General features: G+C 38.6%; 2 protein-coding genes across 6 annotated transcripts; one reads left to right on the forward strand and one right to left on the reverse strand.

Annotated features, from left to right (window-relative positions):
• Nucleotides 1–1,616: 1,616 nt before the first annotated feature.
• LOC122085142 (1,4-alpha-glucan-branching enzyme 1, chloroplastic/amyloplastic-like) lies at nucleotides 1,617–15,125 on the reverse strand. Of its 5 annotated transcripts, none has more exons than XM_042653588.1 (10): nucleotides 14,969–15,125; nucleotides 7,893–8,012; nucleotides 6,406–6,616; nucleotides 5,885–5,954; nucleotides 5,319–5,588; nucleotides 4,095–5,001; nucleotides 3,610–3,726; nucleotides 2,933–2,995; nucleotides 2,355–2,462; nucleotides 1,617–1,814 (listed from the first exon to the last, which is right to left on the reverse strand). In XM_042653588.1, exons 1-10 carry the CDS (start codon nucleotides 15,038–15,040, stop codon nucleotides 1,632–1,634), a joined length of 2,121 nt encoding a protein of 706 aa, XP_042509522.1. In that variant the 5' UTR covers nucleotides 15,041–15,125; the 3' UTR covers nucleotides 1,617–1,631. The 5 variants fall into 5 exon arrangements, with proteins under 5 accessions (XP_042509522.1, XP_042509525.1, XP_042509527.1 ...); XM_042653591.1 differs by having other exon boundaries at nucleotides 7,893–8,029; nucleotides 14,969–15,115; XM_042653593.1 differs by having other exon boundaries at nucleotides 7,808–8,029; nucleotides 14,969–15,115.
• Nucleotides 15,126–16,600: 1,475 nt separating this feature from the next.
• LOC122083280 (small nuclear ribonucleoprotein SmD3b-like) lies at nucleotides 16,601–20,281 on the forward strand. The gene is made up of 5 exons (XM_042651030.1): nucleotides 16,601–16,869; nucleotides 17,964–18,016; nucleotides 18,103–18,169; nucleotides 18,252–18,308; nucleotides 19,852–20,281. The coding sequence occupies exons 1-5, from the start codon at nucleotides 16,711–16,713 to the stop codon at nucleotides 19,912–19,914; spliced, it is 399 nt and encodes a 132-aa protein (XP_042506964.1). The 5' UTR covers nucleotides 16,601–16,710; the 3' UTR covers nucleotides 19,915–20,281.
• The last annotated feature ends 641 nt before the right edge of the window (nucleotides 20,282–20,922 follow it).

Genomic DNA, 20,922 nt, shown 5'->3' on the forward strand with positions numbered 1-20,922 from the left:
AAATATATTGAGTTGAAAATGTTCAAAATGATGAGTGTATGGTATTGATAGACAAATATTTTTTTTTGAGAAAAATCAAAATTTTCCATGGAAGTTGTAGAACACTTGTTTTTACATAACATATAAAAAATCTAAACATTTTTAATCATTGAGCATGAGTAGATCTAAGAAATTTAAAATAAATTGAAACCCTCATTTTCTCTTGAAAAAAGTTTGTAAATCCTTATAAATCCAATGATTTCATGTAATAATGATGCACAAAATGTGATTCTAAGTATGATGAACTAGGGGTGTCAATTCGTGGCCCGAACCGACTAAACGGATCGGGACCGACCGTTTATAGACCGGTCCAGCCCGGACCGTTTATTAAACGTGTCAGGCTTGAGCCCGGCCCGTTTATAAACGGTCGGTCTTGGTTTTGCTGCTTGGACCGTCGGACGCCAGACCGAGACTGACCGTTTAACACCCGATCGAGACCGGCCTATTGTGCACTGGCCTAGCCCGACCCTTTAATGATTGTAGAATACCTATTTTACCCCCCAAATTAGAAAGTAAAAAACTAAAAAGTAAAAACATGTTCATATTTTAAATAATGGTTATATTTGGTATCATTTATTAATTTATTATCATTTTTTTGGGTTTGCATGAGTGGGCCGGAATATAAGAGCACATTTTAAAGAGGGTCCGTTTAAAATTCGGTTAAAGCCCGTTTAACATTAAACATGTCCGTAGCCCAATTAAGGCCCGACTAAAGCCCGATTAAGGTGGCCCGATTATAGCCCGAGGCCGACCGACCGAATATAAAGTATACCATGCCCTCAATAACTAAGTCCGATTAGTTCAATGGGCGGACACGGTGTAGCCTTTGAAAGTCTTTAAGCCCGATTAAGCCCGATCGAAACCGAACCGACCCGACCGGTTGACACCCCTATGATGAACCTTAGATTTGTAAAAAAACTTGAAAATCTAAGGTTAAAGTTGAAAAAAGTGAGTAAAGATTCAAGAACTTACTATTCAAAATTTTCAACTTTCAAGTTCAAGGTTCTTCTTGGACTATGTTTTTTTCTTTCTTTGAACCATTCACTTCGACAATGTTTCTTTCAATCTACCATTTGAGTCTCCAAAAAGGTGTGTGAATCAAAGGGGAAGAAAGAAGAGAAATATAGAAACCAATGGTGAGAGTTTGAAGTGTTTGTTCAAACAATAAAAGGCACATTCACGGGAATTTTCATATTTTCAGTCGATACGTATCGATACGGTACCGATACAGTACGATACGGCTCGATACTGCACGATACGGTCGATACATACCGATACGTACCGATACTCTCGGGAATTTCCAGATTTTCAAAAGTTCGTATCGTAGTGTATCGTACGTATCGGTACCGATACGGTACGGTACGATACGATACGCACGATACAGCGATACGTAAAAGGGGGCCCAATATTCCCCGTAGTGTATCGGTATGTATCGTGCCGATGCCTACCGATACGGATACGTATCGGCCGATACGGCACGATACGCACTGATACTTAAAACCATGGTTAACTCTCTCGCCTGATTCTTTTGACAGTGAAAGATATTTGATTTTCATAAATGATCATTCTGTAGAAAAAGTAATGTTGATTAATTATAATATGTTAAAAAGAATATATTTTTTTAAAACTAGAGGAGAAAAAAAGGTATGTGGAATAATGAGGAGCATTCCTACCTTGTCTTCTTCACCAGTGCTGCTCACAATCTGTTTTGTCGATGCAAGAAATGGAAATTTATCATCAAGCAAATTCATAGCTCTATGAAATCCATTCATGAACTGGATTATCAAGCACGCAGAAGATTAGTGTTAGAAATTATATATGGGAGACAAAAGGAAAAGTTAAGTGTGCAATGGTAAATATCAGGAATTAACAAGACATTGTGTCTGCATATTGGAGCTCTATCCTTGGGTGACTAAATGTGCAGAGGGGTAGGAGCCATCATTTTTATGATATCACTGAGGTATCTTACGTCAAAAATCCAGCACATATCTAATAACACAAATAATCTGGTATATAATCCACAGATCATTCACAATATTTCCCCCTATGCTATCATAATATCAGCAAGCCAGATAGTTACAGATATCAGAGTCATTTGTAGCCTGGGATATACCAAAAGTTTTGAAACTGGGAAACCTCAAAATAGCAGTCACAATTCCTCTGCAGGTGCATTGTGCTTATAGGATATAAGGCAAGAGGTCATAAATTTTCTTATGTCACTGACCAAAGTAAAACAGATGACCACATTCCATAAGGTCAAGAACAGCTAAGAATGAAATATGATAAAAGTCTGGTACTAAAACCAAGATTCCAACCTTGAATCTCAAATGATCTGCATCCACCAAGTCCCACTGTCGTCTGCATTTATCGTAACTCCAGCCATTGCCTTCTCTTGGGAAGTCAATCCAATCAGGATGACCAAACTACAGAATTCCATCAGAGAAGAAATAAGACTCGATTATAACAAATCAAAAAAAGCTGGCAAGTTGTGAGCAGGTAGATTAGGAGACAGATAGGTGAAATGTGTTTCTTTCTTCTAAACAAAAAAATGATTTACCACCAGAAGTAAGCCACTACGCCCTTCTCTCTACACCCTTCTCTCTGGACTCACCTCCAGGATCTTTGTAAATTTCCTAAAAGGACTCCTTTATTCTTCAACTTTTATTTCTCTTTTGTTCTTATTTTTTCTATACACATATGATGATACAAGGTATGGCAGTTTATCTTAAAGTGTACACCATCGTACCAAATGCTAGAAAATGCATCAGTTTTTTTAATTAAAAAATAATAAGGCAGTTGCACGCCCAGGTGCTGAAAGAATGACTTGTAACCAAGGTGGCACATTGACAACGATGGTGTGTGCATGTATGTGTTCAGGGATGGGATTGATTACCTCATTTCCCATAAAGTCTAGATAACCATCGCCTCCTAATGCCATCGTTATAAAATGAATCATCTACAAAGAAATACAATATCAATGAGAACATAAAGGTACAATATCAATTAGAAAACAATATCTAACATATTAGATTACAAATGAGATTTTTCAAATTGATATTGGAAAGCATAATGCACAAAAAATTAAAGGGGGGGGGTTCCCTCCGCTGCAACTTTTGAGTGAGGCTTTTGGGGCTACCTACTTTAGGGCTTAATATTTTATATAATATATATAAAAAGAGCCTGAATTTGGCCTTTTTGTTCAAGGGCTGCTCGTCTTTTGAATAGAAGGAAGTGGAATAGCGGGGGTGATCTCGCAATTTGGGGCCTTGGAGGGAGGGTATTATGGGGAACATTGAAATAGGGTGGGGTATACAAGTCATTTTACAGGGGGGGTTACTACAGTAATTTGGGTCTTAAAAGAGTTGCCCACAAGCAGTTTCATATTTCAGCTGGCAGTGTGCAAATATTTTACCCAAAAATTAAATACACATACAGATTGTATATATAACAGTAAGACTGAATCATTTTAAGGTACCCATGGTTGCAGTACAGACTAAAGACCATCAACTAAGAAACTCTGCCAACTACAATATGCAAACAGCAATAACTGTAAATGAGTAAAGCACAGACCTTGTGAAGGGCAATCCCTCGCTCAATAACAGGAGAAGCTTCCATCAAACAAGACATGCTAGAATACATTTCTTTATCCATTAGGAGAAAAGCAATGGTCTTGTCACCCACAATGGCCTGTCAGTAGAGAACAATTGTCAGGAAAAGAAAATGCTATTTGATTTGATAAAAAGGAAAGGATAAACCCAAGGACTTTATGACCATCCCAAGAAAGGTTCCTTCTTGGAGGAAATATCAGATATTTCATAGGTAGTTTTTTAAGGCTATTGAGAAGACAATAGTCCCTCTCCCCCACCCCCACAACCCCCCCCCCCAAAAAAAAAAAAAAAAGAGGAAGGAGCATGTCCTTTAAAGTTGCTCCATACCATAATGAACCTATCTAACCTTCGTCTCCTTTATGACATTGCAGCAATGACCACACAATTAAGTGATAGGGAAGGCCTCCAGACGGTAGAACATTCACAAGGAAAATTAAATCAAAATACCTGATCATGACTCTCAGCATATGATATGCACTTTTCTGTGTATCTCCTGTTTGTCAAGGTCAATGATATTTCTTTCATTGACCACTCCTCATCCTTCTTGTTCTTCAAGTAATCAATCCACTTGTCAGGGATGGCCATTGCCATACGGTAATCAAAACCAATTCCCCCTTCAGACACAGGTCGACCCAGAGCTGGCATACCTGAGACATCTTCAGCAATCACAGTTGCATCTGGCAATATATTGTGAATCAGACAATTGGCCAGCATCAAGTAAACGACAGCATCGATATCAGTAGCTTCACTGAAATACTCATTATAATCCCCGGAAAATGCCATATTGATTCCATGGTGATGATACAACATTGATGTGATGCCATCAAATCGAAACCCATCAAACTGGAACTCCTCAAGCCACCATCTCAAATTGGAAAGAAGAAAGCGAAGAACTTCCCAGTTAGCATAATTAAATAGTCGGCTATCCCATAGCTTGTGGTACCCCCGGTCTCCAGTGTGAAAGTAGGACTCTTGCGAGCTTTGGCCGACATCATAGCCATTAAGACCATCAGTCACATTGTTACTTGCATGACTGTGAACAATATCCATCAGGACCCGCAAACCTAAGCTGTGAGCTTTGTCAATGAGATATTTGAGGTCCTCAGGGGTCCCAGATCTACTGCTAACAGCAAAAAAGTTTGTAACATGATAACCAAAGGATCCATAGTAGGAATGCTCCATAATAGCCATCAACTGGACAGTGTTATAGTTATTTGACCGTATACGGGGCAACACATCATCAGCAAATTCTCTATATGAATTTACACGGAGTTCTGAGCTACTCATTCCAACATGAGCCTCATATATACGTGGGGCCTTGGGCTTTGGGGGCCGAGGATGTTTGAATTCATACCTGCATGATCAAATGAAAGCAATAAGCCTATCAACTGTTCGAGTTTGAGTGGTTTAGTTCAGGAAAACATTCACTGATCCCATTGACATAAAAGAAACTAAGCCTGACAGTTATTGGATCCTTAGTGATTTTGAGCAATAACAAATAAACAATAAAGCTTCCATTTAAACTGAAAGCTCCAGGCAGAAGTGCCCCCCCCCCCCCCCCTTCCCTCTGATATTGCAACTCTTTTATGCATGAGATCCTCATGTCTTTTTTACCCCTTGTGAAAACAGAAGAAAAGAAGACCGGGAAATAGAATAAACAAGAATTAGCACCTTTGTGAAGGTGGGGGCTCCCAGTACACACCATCATATGGTGCTGCAAAACTGGCTGGGTCTACAGTGGCATATTTTATCCATGCAGGAATTCGATCCACCCAAACCCCATTGCCATGCTTGAAATGGAACTTGACCCTTGAATTGTGTGGAATGGCTGGATTCCCACCAGAATCAGGAATCTTGATAGTCCAAACACCAAACTGGTTCTTCTCCATTCTGTGGTTGGAACCATCCCATCCATTGAAGTCCCCAATAACTTGTGCTTCCCTGCATTATGTAGTTCTCCCGTCAAAACATAAACATGAAGGCAATTAAATTCCTAATCTGAATGTACCTATGTATAAATTCAAAATTTCGACCATAAGCAGCAGTGATCTACAGCACAATTTACAAGTCAGTGAAAATTACTCATTCGATGATAATAATGATATGAAGATGACTTGTGAGGGGAAAATTGTATTTTGGCAAATAAACATGATGCCACTTCCTCCATTTACTGAGAGGAGTTACAAGCAGACAAAAGCAACTCAAAAGAAAGAGTAGAACTGGGTCAAAGAATTTACTGTGCAGCAGGAGCCCACTCTTGGTACACAACGCAATCTTCTTCTCTGTTAAATCCAAACTTTAGATAACCTGAGGAAAAGGTTGGGGGGGGGGGGGAAGGGAGGAAACAAAGGAAATAATCAGAGGTAATGAGGTATTGTGTGTCGAAAAAACTTTAACAAAACTGGTGACAATAAAAGAGATCAGAAGGATCCTATTGATGGACCAAATAGGAGGCCTCCTAGACCAGACAGCAACCAGATCAGATGATATTAATCTTCTGATGAATCAAAACTAAGGGTTGACCATCACCCTCCTTTTGGCTACAAAGTGAATTTATCTGATTGAACCAATTTACTCATCCAGTGAAGCTAACTGAAAATCAAATGATCTTGTACTAAGCAGTGAAGCACCATGAATAATCAAACCCCTGAACTTGGGCTCCACATGTTTAATATTATCCCAAGAAAAAAGAATATCCACACGAATATTACATAACTATGGGAAAGGAAAACGCATATGTTCTGCATCAAAAATTGACCTCGAGCAAATTCTTCAAGACCTCCTTCATATTTCTCAATGAGCTCCTTCTGCTCCACGTATCTCCCTGTTCTATATCTCAAGTGATCTTTATATGGCTCCAAGCCTTGATCCAAGTTCAAGATACCAATATTTTCAATATCTTCTTCAACGTTCATCATTGCTGAGTGTTCATCAGTTAAAAGGGAAGATATTGCAGAATTGTGCTCAGACTATTAAAGAAAAAGAAAAATATCAGAACTTAATCAAATTGGAGCTAACCAAACTCAAAGTCATAGCTGACCTAAATTGACTTTAGAAGAAAAGAGATAGAAAGAAAATACTCCCAGAATTTAAATGCCAAAGAAGTACTCTTCATGAACCTTCACCTTATGTTTCTGTTAATAAGGAATTTAACACATGAATGCAAATATTCATTTCAGGATTTGAGGATTCAAGAAGTCGGTATTCTATGCCTTCACCATACACATTAAAGCACATCAAAGGTTTTTGGGACCCATCATTCCACACAGATCTTTTGGGTTAGAAGTTAAAAACAATCTCCCGCATGTGCGAGGTCTGGGGGGGGGGGGGAGGAAGAACTATGCAGCCTTACCCTGAGAATATCAAGATGCTGTTTCGACCTCTTGACTACCAGGTCGCAACATTCGTACCTTACAATTGGACCAAGCACCCCCCTTAACCATAGATCATGTACCACAAGTTTTTAACTTTCCAGATAAATACATAGTTAGGATTTCTAGGGGATTTCCAAGTCCCTGGAGACATCTCCTAAAAAAAAGGGTGTACCCAGCATATGAAGCTCCCATCACTGTGAGGTTGGGAAGGGCCATAATGTACAAAATAATGGTTGGTTAAACACGACAATATCAAGCAGGAAGAGAAACAGCAGAGGGCCATCTAATGGAAGGTCCCAGATAGGCCCCAACTAGGTGAATTGTGCCACAATGTGGCTGGCAAAGGAAGAGACAGCAGCTTCTTCCCTTAGGATTTGGTTGATTCAATGGAGAATAGTTTTAAAGGAATTATCTTACAAAGCAAAAGGAAATGTTGTATACCTGAAAACCAGAAATTATTTTACTGAAATGAAATACAAAAATTTGGAAGACAAGATGACACTACCCCCTCCCCATCCCATTACCATCACATAAAATCACAAAAAGAAAAAAATAAATACAAAATAAGCTTCACAAACTAAATTTTATTTACCAGGATTTTTTCTTCCCCATTGAAACAAACGGAACCTTCTCACAGAACTTTTGAATTCCTTACTAAGGGTTGTAATGGGAATACGGAAGTCTAAGTTTTTCTCTATATTAGATATCAAATGATGACAATCAATAATCACACTATTTTAAACAATGATTTAAAAAGAAAACATTCCAAACCTGTGAACATCACACCTCGCATTAACAAGACAATCATTCATTCTTCAAACTAGATTAATTATGAGTGGTTTCATGCATTATGTCAGCAATATCGACACACCTTCCCATATAATGAAAGCCTCCGTTTAGAAAGGAAACAACACTGCCCATGTAATTTGCTGCACCCATGATATATCGAAGTTGATTGTGGTTTGATTAGGTCCAAGTACTCTCTTGAGGCCTGAGAATAACAGATAACTTTGGACAAACTATTAGCACACTAACTTATGTTCAGCCATATTCACACATAATTCAAAAGTAATCAACAAAATAGCTATCACACAAACTTTGCATCTATCACCATCAAGCTGAAATATAGGATTCTTAATGATTGTAATTTAAAAATAAATATTTTGTACAATAATAATCATAGATAGGCCATGGAGTTGAATAGTGGACATATAACAGTTCATATCATGCACTTGTATACTATTGAATATCTTCCGTATATAGTTTTCAACTGAAAAGGAAAAGGTTGATTTTTATTTTTTCTTCTGCAATTCAGGAGCAAAAAGACGTGTCTTCATCAGATATATTGTATATCATTTCCATCTAGGATTTAAATACCGGTACCATGGTCAGATTGATTCCAAGCAGTACAGATCTGAATACTAGCCTTGTTCAATTGTGCCCACTGACCCGTAAGCCCTCAAGGCAAGGCGAAAAGGAAGAGATGCTCTGGATTTCTTTGGTCTTGAACTCACTCCCCACTAGAGAATGAATGTTGGAAATTCTTCGATGACAGATTGTTCTGCATCAGACAATCCAAACAAAAAAATAGTGCCCATCCAAGAAACAATAGCCGTTATACACAATGGATCAACCAATCCATTGTATATGATAGATTGCATAGCTTCATTCTGATACGAATCCGGAACAGAGAATCCCATGTTCCAGACCAGTCCATTGTCAATCTACAAACCATAGCTGCCACTAATCCCATAGAGATAGATTGTTATTGATTCATTTCTTTTTGTACAATTCTACGAGATCCCAAGTCCAAATGCTCACAACAAACCTAGGAACACTTTTTAGGTGTACAAGCAATTGCAAGTATATTAGCTTCATCCCAAGTTGACTACACCGGTCCCTATTGATCCTTCATTGCTGCCCTCTACTTCATCAGAACCTTTGCCTGAGGATTCTTCCGCTACTGACTTGCCAGTCGTTCTTCGTAAAGGTATTCGATCTTGTATTAAAAAATATAATATTTCTTACCTATTTCTAAATTTGTTAGTGTTTCTCATTGATGGGAAAACCTGGGTCACAAAACCTATTTGGGTTCGCTATGGGCTCACCCTGAATAACGTCAATATCTTAATTTATTAGAAGTTCAAACCACAAGAGAAAGGAACAAAAAGGGGAAGGGAAAAATTGGGTTTCTTGGAGATTTGACTAAGTAGGATCAAGGGAATTTGGGATACCACATCTTTCCTCACAATCAGTACTATTCCAGCCAAAAAGGTATGATTTATTGGGGTTTATGGGCTGCTGTAGTTGAAAGAACAAATAGAAGGCTCTTGTGAAACGGAAATGGAGTTTGGGAGGAATATGATTGTACAAACAACAATGGATTTGGTGAATCAAACAGGGATGGTTTTCCGTGGATATAGAGTTTGAAAGAGAGGAGTGAATATAAGAAGAAGATAGATGGTACATACACTGGCTGAGTACATTTACCTATCTTGGTGAAAGAGGATTTGGACAGAATAAGGAGAGAAATAATAGGAGAACTAGACTCAATAAAGGGAGTCTCGCCTCAATCTCCAAGGAGATAATTTAGGAATCCTTCAACGTATCCTTCCCTTCATTATTTCACAATAAATAAGGTAATACAAGTGACTCCACATAATCCACATACATAATTTACTTGGACATTATACTAGATAAGAACTGATAATAATAACTGTAATAACCTCTATTTAGTTCCTTTTATTTTATTTTATTTCATTTATATATACATATATATATATATATATATTAAAAAAAACATACCCTCTCCCCTACTAACTCTAACTTAACCACAACAATAACTACATGCACCTTTCGTAACTAACCCCACAATAATCTTAACATAACTACTCTTCACAGCCCATGTATCTAGGCACATAACAACCCTTTCCCTAAGGAATGGTCTTGTCCTCAAGGCCTAAATCAGGAAACTCGTAGCGTGAAGTGAAGTGAGATCTCAAGAGGCTTCTCTTGCACCTCATCAGCTTCCTCCAATTTTGCAATTCATCGCCAGCTTCTTTATTATGATCCTCAATCACGAAAAACCTCTTGCAACAATGTCTCGGCACAAACCGTTCATTGCAGTTATAACACAACCCCTTTGCCCTTTCAACATTCGTCGTTCTCCTCACCAGAAGAGAAGAGCAGCTAGGGCTGGTTTCCTTCAAGGAATCCATTTCCCCTTTTGCTTTGAGTGCGGAAACAGCCTGCAGTGCGTTAAATTACGATCTTCGAATATATGAGCGAGGCTAATGGTAGCAGATATGGACATGGGGCACCCGACCATTACTTCTACGCTGTCCTCGAGGCCACTAAGGAAGCAGCTGACTTGGTATGAGGTGGTAGAGGACCAACCCTTGATAGAAACTTCTCGAATTGCATTTGAAAACTTCGAACAGACCCCCCCTTGTTGTAGTTTCACCAATTTTGCAAAATAATCCTAGAATTGTGATGGTCCATACCTTATATGTAATCCATCACAACAGTGTTGCCAAGTTATCTTCTTGCCCTCTTGCCGGAATAGTTGGAACCATAATTGGGTGTCTCCCTTCAGGTGGAAGGAAGCCAATGACACACTTTCCTCTTCAGGAGTCTGGTAGAAGTGGAAAAACTGCTCTACTCGACCAACCCAACTGGTAGTATCCTTTGTACCATTGAAATGGGGAAAGTCGAGCTTACCGAGTTTGGGGGTGAATGATTTTGAGAACCATTTGGCCGACTTCCTAAGGTTGTCGCAGGTCATCCATTATGGGTCAAAGGTGAAGCTGTGGAATTTTCTCCCTCTTGTTCTAGCAGATTTGTACGTGTGCCAAGTCTTTCAAGCACTTCATTGAGTTCGCTCATAATCAGATATTGTCCCTCGGAAAGAGATTCCACCTCTTCTTCAAGCTTCTCCACCCTTTGATCCATGTTCCAGCTCTGAGACCAAGACGGTACGTACGTTGTCTAAGTATGCTTACTTATCTTAGTAAAAGAGGAGTTGGACGGAATAAGGAGAGAAATAATAGGAGAACTAGTAGACTTAATCAAGGAAATCTTGCTTCAATTTTCAAGTAGATAATTTAGGAATCCTTCAACATATCCTTCCCTTCATTATCTCACAATAAATAAGGTAATACAAGTGACTCTACGTACAGCACTTGGACGTAATACTAACTAATAATAATTGATAATAGAAACTGCTAAGTAAACTCCCCACTCCCCCCCTAACTCTAACTTAATACAACAATAACTCCATGCACCTTACGTAACTAACCCCACAACCATGCACTTAACCCACAATATTCTTCACGTAACTACTCTTCACAGCGCATCTATCTAGGTATGTAACAAACAAGAAAGAAGATCATCTTGGCTTCACACCATCTTGGATTCACTCCAAGAATTGCATAAAGTCACTCGTGCTGCAGAAAAAGAGAGTAATCTCACTAGTTCCAAATAATTTCATTGTCTTCCCATAATGAGTACAAGGGCCTCATAACATTACAAAATAAAAAATTGATATTTCCTAAAATAACTACTCATATAATTACTCCCACCACTTAACACTACAACATAATAGATAATAGTCTGGCATCAAATAAAAGTAATACAACAAAATAATAAAAAGAACTACACTGAATACTGGTCATCTAGCCATAATGAAGTGAACTACACAGGATATTGGTCATCTAGCCATAATGAAGTGACATGTGGTTGCATGTGTCTGTGTCTCCTCTGGCAATTCCTAAACCCTTGAGTGTTGTCCTCATCAACTTATTTCAAGCAACCTTTAAAAGCCAAGTTTCGCAATAGGGATGATTAATCTCTCAAAGTATGGGGACAAAAAGAGGGGGAATAGAGTAATCGAAATCAGACCTCAAGGGATTGTACTACCATGACAGATAAGGAGAGGAGAAATCAATTGAAGGCAGAGGAAGGAGGTATCACAGGGGAGGTGAGAGAGAGAGAGAGAGAGAGAGAGAGAGAGAGAGAGAGAGAGAGAGCAAAGAAGAAGGGGGAAGTTCACACACGCATTGGCCATACAAGCACTCAAACAAAATCACTATGCTGGTTTTTATGTTGTTAGTTGCTTCAAAGTTTCAAAATATTCCTTGGTTTCTTTTTCTTGTCTTGGTGCACTTGTGGAATTGTTATGAGCTAAGAAGCACTTGTAAGGGAACCTCTTTAAGAATAGTCCCACATTGGTTTCAAACAAGAGTGAGGATTAGCTAAAAAGTATTCATGGATACTTTAAGGGATACGGGTTCCTAGAGGAGAGAGAGACTCTCCCTTATCTCAAGTAGGTAGGATCACCCAAGAGGGATGATTAATCTCTCAAGGTATGGGAGAAAAAAGGGGGGAATAGGGGAATCAAAACCATATTACAAAGGACTATACTACGTGACAGAACAAGGAGAGGAGAAATCAATGAGAGAAAGAGGAAGAAGGAGATCGCAGGGGAGGAGAGAGAGAGATCGCACAGAAGAAGGGCGGGAAAGTTCACACGCACTGGCCACACAGGCACTCAAAAGAAATCATTGTCATTCCAGAATCAGAATCTCTATCTTCCATCGTAGGTTACAAAACAATATATAAAAACTCCAAAACAAGAAATAGAAATTAACCAGGAAGCATTGTCACATCTTGGTTAAAAGAATGCTTTGGTATAGATATGGATACCTTGTTGGACTGTCAAACATAGTCTCTTACCAACTTACCCCCTAGGAGGAGCTTCAGCAGTGTCATTGGGAGTACACTGTCAAGTATCTCCAAGATGGCAAGATGGTTCTATCTAAGATTGGGATATTGGGATGTTGGGCTCTAAGCTTGTGGATACTCCTAGGGATCCTAATCTGAAGCTTAGAGCGTATGATGAAAAACAATTTGGGGATAAAATCAGTAAAGGTGACTTGTTGGTGTTGATGGTGATCGCATATCAACTACTAGGTACTATATGTTTGTTGGTGGAAATCTTGTTACCCAGACGAGTAAGAAGCAAACTATAGTGGCTTGGTCAAGGTCAGAGGCTGAGTATAAGGCTATGGCACATACGGCAACTGAGATGAGGGTGAAATCTCTCATTCAGGAGTTGGGATTTTGTAGTCACTAAACCTATAGACATATACTATTATAATTGAGCTACGATCTATATTGATAGTAATCCAGTGGTCCATGAGAAACTAACGTATTGAGGTCAATTGTCATTTTGTGAGGAATGTTGTTTATAACAGAAACTGATCTCTAATTCGTTTGTTAACTCCGGACATCAACTCAGCGATATGTTCACTAATGCGTTATTTAAGCATGCATTTCTTACTGGCTGTTCCAAGCTGGGTATGGGAAATATATATACTCCGGTTTGAGGGGGAGTGTTGAATATTGTAACATGAGGGGGAGAGTATGTGTAAAGTCAAGAGTTGGAGAAGTCTGATTTAAGTCATAGAGAAGTCATTGTTATTAGTTATGTCTTTGTTATTTGCTTAAGTTTAAATTTGAACTATAGTAGGACTTTTAATAATAACATCACAAGTTGTGGAATGTGGACCGAGGCCACGATAGGTTCTATTTTGAATCCTACCGTGGCTCTAGGATTTCCTTCTTCTTCTCAATCGTTTTCTCTCCCTTCTATCACAGGTACTGGTTTTCAGGTTCTCATACTGTTACAATAACCATCACAAGAAATAAAATGCATCACCAAATAAATTTTTTTGAGGCATACGATCTTATAATAATAACAAAACATTGAGGAATGATGTTTACAGTAGCCACAAAAGAATTGGTTCTTGCATGGTCACCATTTTCAGTTACCAAGTAAATTGCTCTTATCATATTGGTAGTTGAATGGATACTCCACCCCTTGGATTAGCCAAATGTCACATCTCAACCATATGATTGACCATGTATTGAACCCCTACCCCTATATCTTCAAACATTAAAGTTGATGCCAAAGTTGACTTTTCAACCATTTCTCGAAGCTTCATATGCTAAGTGGGAAAATCCATTTGGGGTGAAAGTTACCAGGAGATCTGGAGAAAATGTCTACAACATTTGTGCATCAAATAAACTAACATGAGGCAGATACTTCTAGTGATGTAGGGATCCTTCTATACCAGATAATTGAGGAAACATTAGCCTCATATGTGTAGACGTTTCGTGGACCTGTTGCTAGGGAAATGCTACCCCAACAAACATTCTGGATTAAGCAAGGCAGCGGTATCAACTGTGAAAATGGGCCCCATGCCAATACAGCAGCAAGCCCACCACATGGCAGCGAGACCAACCATCCATCATCCAACCGACTGTTACCTCAGAACTTTCCCTGTTGTTAACATGTTTTTCAGACTGAAACGATGCATTTCTGCCAACGGATCTTTATTTTGCAAGCTAGTGACTAGTATCGGAATAGCAAAAACAAAACCAACACCCCAGGCAAGACAACAACCATTACCCACTTGATCAGAGCTCAATCAACATAAATTTATATTTAAAAATAATAATAAAGGAAAATGAAAAACGATGACAGATAAAACTTCTCAAATAAAGTAAAGGAACTTAAACCAACAGATATTAAGCCAAGGACAAGCAGGATCAGATACCATCAAAATTTGGCCAATTACAGTGGCTGCCATTAATGCTTGTCATTACAGAAAAACCGCAATGCGATCCGGTATATACGTTAATTCCCCAGGAAGTTGAAGGGCAGGAGAACTCATTAATAAAACATACTACAATCTCAATCAGAGTCTCATGTCAGATGCAAAGCTATAATTTGAACTGAAGCAACAGATTGTGCAGCAAGGATTGATGAAACTAAGCAGAATCTCCAGACCCATTCACAGGAAGAAACACAAATACAACAACAAATTATTGATTCAAAACAAAATCCCAAAATCGATCAAATTTGAAGGGACAAATCTGAGTTACCTTATTGCAGCTTCTCCGGGGATGCGATAAAGGCCCACTGATAGTTGTCTGAGGCAAAACAGAACTGTACATCTTCCCTGTCTCAGATTTCACCTCTCTCTCTCTCTCTCTCTAACAAGCAGAAGCAGAGTAAAGTAGCCAAATCTAATGAATATTTGATTAGACCGGTTGAGCCAACACCGTCGTCCACGTTTTCATGTCTCACATCTCAGACAGTGAATGATAAGCTATAGCCAAATCCATATTAAAAGCATACAACCTATGAAATTACACCCTTTATCCACAGAGCTTGATGGAAACTGGCTCATCCTACGGACACCAAAGCAAGGTATTCTAATCTGATGGAGTTTGTAGGCCTTGGTATGTACTTATCCACAAGTCCTTGATCAGAATATCTTAAACGGGATGCGCAGATCCTCAAATCAAACGGTCCCAGTTGAATTAGTGGTGCAATAATTGGCTAGATGTCTGATTGAGCAGAACATTCACTTTACAGGAGAGACACACGAGCAAGGAAAGAATAATGGCGCGTTTGGTTTTAAGATTTTAGGAAAGTGGGGTAACTGTAATCGAATGATCCGATAAGTGGAGGTAGGGAGAAGCAAAGCATACGTGGTTCGATTTAATTACAATTTCGATAAAAAGGCGTACCAGGTCGGTTTTCATTCATTCTGGATCAGCCATGAAATTAGTATGTAGAATTCTAGCCCTAGTTTATATATAAGGATTGGCCTAATCTAGATTGATTGGAATCAGGACTAGACTCTGCTGATTCCAATTTGAATTGGGTGAATCAATCGATCCAATTCAAGATTATCATTGTGTTAGTTTTATCATTATTATGATTATTTATTTATTTATTTATTAGAAAAAACATGGGACCCAAAAAACATATATGAATTTTCATAAAAGTTTCAACCCATTCTCATAAGGTTTAGGTACTGAAGTCACTTTGGGGGGTAAAATGATAATTTTTAGTTTTACATTTTTTAGAGCAAAATTATATTCAATTATTATTATTGGGGAACAATTGAGGTGACAAGATTTAGTGTCTATAATATGAATTGTTAACAAATCGAAGATCAAAATACGGGACATCATCCCAATAAATTCCTCGTGAAAAATACTAAAATATTGACAAATTTTAAGAATTTGTCAATAAAATCATAGCTTTTTTGATTTCAAGCTTTCACCATAAAATTCAATTTCCTGACGAAAATTCTCTCTCCAATTTATTAGCAGGAGGATTTTCTAATTGGACAAAGAGCGACCCAATGCACAAAGCTCCCGCTATTGCAAAGTCTAAGAAAGCCAAATGTGTACAACTTTACCCTTACTTTAGAGGATAAGTTATTTTTAAATTTTGAACTACGACCAACATGTTGCAATAATACAACTTAACCGTTACATCACAGGCTTGCCCACTGATTTACTAACCGGCAACCTTTTTAATTTCCACATCTTAACGAAACTGAAATTTTTTATCTGATTTCGATTCTAAAACACAAACCACTCCAGTGGTTAGGCTCAGAACCGACCAATTAATCGGTTTAATTGTTGTCAGTTAGTTCCGGTCCAAGATTGACACCAGGGCCGATCCAGACTTTTTAAAGAGAAGAGGCAAACCTTTCTTAATTCAACTTTTATGTGATCGTTCAGTAGTTTGGGTTAGGGCTGGTAGGGTTTTGTGAGAGGAAAACCAGAGTAGAACCAGAGAGGAAGAGAAAAAAGAAGACGAAGCGATGAGTCGTAGCTTGGGAATACCAGTAAAGCTACTGCACGAAGCAGCAGGTCATATAGTCACAGTGGAGTTGAAGAGCGGAGAGCTCTACAGAGGGAGTATGATTGAATGCGAAGATAACTGGAATTGTCAGCTCGAAAATATCACATTCACCGCCAAGGTACTATTCCATCATTTCTTTGTCTCATGGATCTTTACTAGGGTTTTGGCTTTTGTTTTATAAAGCTTTGCTTTCCTGAACAGCATCAGTAAACTCTAGATGAACTGCTTAAAACCTAGTGAGCGACTAAACATCTTAAACCCCGATGACGGCTAGATTTTCTCTTGTAAATCACACAAGTTTGGGAATTAGGTTAACGAATAACTCCCAAATACTAGTAGTCTGCTACCCCATATTCGTTCAGTGCTCCGCATAAAGTTTGATGCTTTTTATGCAGAATCTTGTGAGTCGTCTGTGTGTGTCTGTGTGTGTTTTTTTTTGGGTTGGGGGTTTGTATGGGTGTCTTGTGTTTCTGGGTAAACACAAGGTTGCATTATGATCATGATTTTCGAGAACTTAGATACGACATCAATTCAACGAGACGAGGGGAAAATACAAAACAACAGACATTATGGTCCAGCTTCTGGAGGCAATCATATATGTTGGTGTGGCATTTCCTTTTGCCACTGTGGGTTCATTTTAGTGGTTGAATGAGGAAGTGCATGAATTGGTGTCCTGAGCACTTAAGTTCTACAAGTGCTCAGGATCCTAATGAGCAAATTTGTGGAGGTAATTGTTGTGTATTTTCAAACATTTTGTCATTGTTGTTTAGTGATCTATTTTTTCATGATATTTGTTATAAGACATACATACCATGGGGAGAAAAGGATATGTAGGCTATGCTATTTATAATTTGTTTAATATTTGAGAACTCCTTCGTTGCCTGAATGTTTAATGTACACCAAGAGAATGTGTCAACACGAGACAACATGGGTATGTGACATGTGTTTCAGTAGTTGAAAAATCAGACGGACTGTGAAAAAGATGATCTCCCCCCCCCCCCCCCCCCCCCCCCGGGAAAAGGTCTTCTCCCATTTTAGCCAACTCCCCCAGACCCATTTCTGGACACATTTCACTGTACCCATTTTTTGGAGACCACCGTTCGAAAACCTGTGACATGGGCACTCTTCCTATTAATCCCTGTTCAGTTATTCTTCTTTTCATTTTATGTCAGTGCTCATCATTTTTAGCTGATGCAATTGACTGGTCTGTAGGATGGAAAGGTGTCACAACTTGAGCATGTTTTCATCCGAGGTAGCAAAGTCAGGTAACTTCATTTCTTGTCATGTTGTAGCATTGTTTATTCATGATATGATTGCAATGAACCATAATTTGAGTGAGAAATCCCCTCAGGTTTATGGTCATACCTGACATGTTGAAGAATGCTCCGATGTTCAAAAGGCTTGATGCTAGAATCAAGGTATTTTGACCAGACTCATGATTAAATTTCATATTTGTCAGTTTCTTCTGTTCTTCTCAATTATCTCTCCCTACTCTTATAGGGGAAGGGCTCATCTCTTGGAGTTGGTCGTGGTCGTGCTGTTGCAATGCGGGCTAGGGTGAGTTAATATTTTCCACTTCAATGTTTTTTTCTTGCTGTGCCAGCATCCTCTTGATGGAGAAATCATCATTGTGGATGGCCCTTGGGTTTTTCATGGTAGGCGGTAGCTAATCCTGAAAACCAAATGCAATTTGGTTTGTGATAGTTAAAAAAAGAGGGTTTTCTTATGTATTTATGAAATTGTTTTTTTGCTTGGTATCCTCAACCCCACCCCCCCCCCAAAAAAAAAAAAGAGGCCTTTCTTGCTTTGACCAATGGAATGAACGTTGCTAGTAAAGCTTTGTGGATTTTGAAGAAGCCGAAGACCAATTAAGTACAAATGGTAGGAAACCTATATTATTTGTTTAAGAAACGTAATGGTAGAAACAATGACCAACAGAATGAAGGTTGCTCATAAAGCTTTGAGAATTTAAAAAAAGCCAAAAGTGAATTAAGTACCGAAGGGTATGTAAACCTTTTTTTTTTCTTTCAAGAATATAGACCTAGTGGTTAGAAACAACTAAAAACACCTGAAAAGTGTATAATTTATTTTATTTTCCTTGAAATATATCGTTGACTACTATTTATATTTCTGAGTGCATACTTTCTTAAATTAACTGACCAAATCTTAAGACAGTATGAGACTCATATTACCACTTGATTACATTGTTTAGGTACTTTTACCATGCACTTTCTTTACCCTTTAGGGTGTAGGAGACCATACTTATTCTCTTAGTGTGTGAAAACACATCCAATCATGTTATGGACCATACTGATACTCAGGCAAACCAAAAAAATGCATGTAGAAGCCTATATCCAATGAAGCACATCCATTTTTTTACTCTAAATCCATACTTACTTGAACCTAGGGATCTAGTAAAGTTGCCAAAACCATCCTACCATACCCTATTTGCAATTTTATTTGGTCCATACCCGGTTTGTTATCCTCTTAACCATTCTTCTATGAAATTGACAGAAATGTTGCTTACTTTGATTCAGTATTCACAGAAACTGTTGGTGGTTTGAAGCCTGAAGGTGCCTTAGAGTACATAATCCTTAAAGAGGACTTGAATATTTGCTTCATTTTAACAGGGAAGGAATAAAAGGAATTGTTCTCTGCAAGCCTATACAATTTTATTGTTGAACATAGACAATTTCTTCTAGTTTCACCATAAAATTGAAACATTTACAAGATAAATACAATTAGAAGGCTTTCGTATGGTTTGGTGTCGCTTCTTTGGAGTGGTTCTGTTTAGTGATTCTCTAGGTAGCTTTTATGAAATTTGCTTCCCAGTCCTGACAGTCATTTATTTTTGGGGGGTTGGGGGGGGGGGGGGGGCAAGGGGATTATTCATGGTAAATATCTGTTTGTAAGAATCAAAATAGTGTTTGCGAGCAGGAGACTCGGCCTTATCTGCCATGCTCCACTTTGGATCCTCTGTTGCAGAATTGGGACCCTTGAGTGCAAGCCAGAGGAGAGGGCCTCAAGGACTATGATTGGTCTTGTACATTGTAATAGATTGTGGACTGAGACATGTTTATTTGCCTTGTTCCCTCTGCAGGCCCAGGCTGCTGGACGTGGTGCTCCTCCTGGTAGGGGTGTTGTGCCACCTGTACGAAGGTAATCTTTTGTTCGGGAAGGAATTGTGGTCACTTTTGACGATGGGCAGTACTCTCAAGTATCCCCATCTTTGGTGGCCCAAAGAGAGAGGTGGTGCAAGTAAAGAGTTTATTCTTAGTCGATGTCATCTGATTTTCACCTGATAATTCTCTTTGGATGCTTGGTTGCGCTACATGTTTTTCTGTGTACCCTTGCTAATTCAATGATCTGGACGCTTCGCTGAAATGTTTTATGGAATAGGGTACTGTACTGGACTACTGGTGTAGTAGAGTTGAAATTTGACAGGACCTAAGTATAATTTTTTTTCCCTGCCTTCAATACATTGGACCATGCATGTACTTTCGCACATTCAAGATGGAAGAAATCACTAACTGCTGCCTCCTTGTGATGGTGTTGATTGTTGAACGTGCCATGAAAGTTTGGGGATTTGCCTAAGTTATAAAGGTCTTGTGGTAGCTGCAAATAGATCCACCCAGCTAAGTTTTGACTCTGTGGTCCTGTTGAACTGCTCACGTTTCAAGCCATCCTTAACAAGTTTACCCCGACAAAGGTTATTAAAATTGGAATCGGGGCGAATTAGTCCCTGCAGATTCGGACCTGAATTGGAATCAGCTGGAATCATTCCAAAAAATCCTAGTTTTGGCCGTCAGATCATAGAACCGTTCGATAAGGTGACCATTGGCTGGAATTGGGATTGGTTACAGCCGATTCTAATCTGAATCGATTGAAGTTGTTTCAACTGATTCGATTTCAAGTTTTTTAAGGGGAATTTACTCATTCCCCTATGCTACCTTACCTTTTACATTTTTATTGATACTCCCTTATTTTATGATTTTTACATCTCTTTCTCCCATGTTTTTTTTAAATAGCTAGATTACCCTTCATTTTCACTTGTGACCTATTGTATTTTTTTATCAAATTGATTGGTTCAAAACATGGATTGAACCAAACCACTAACAGGTTTTGTTTCATCTAATCAAAGATATTGTAAATTCAAAAAAAAAAAAATTGT

The sequence above is a fragment of the Macadamia integrifolia genome, chromosome 7, assembly GCF_013358625.1.
Source record: "Macadamia integrifolia cultivar HAES 741 chromosome 7, SCU_Mint_v3, whole genome shotgun sequence".
Taxonomy (NCBI): Eukaryota; Viridiplantae; Streptophyta; class Magnoliopsida; order Proteales; family Proteaceae; genus Macadamia; species Macadamia integrifolia.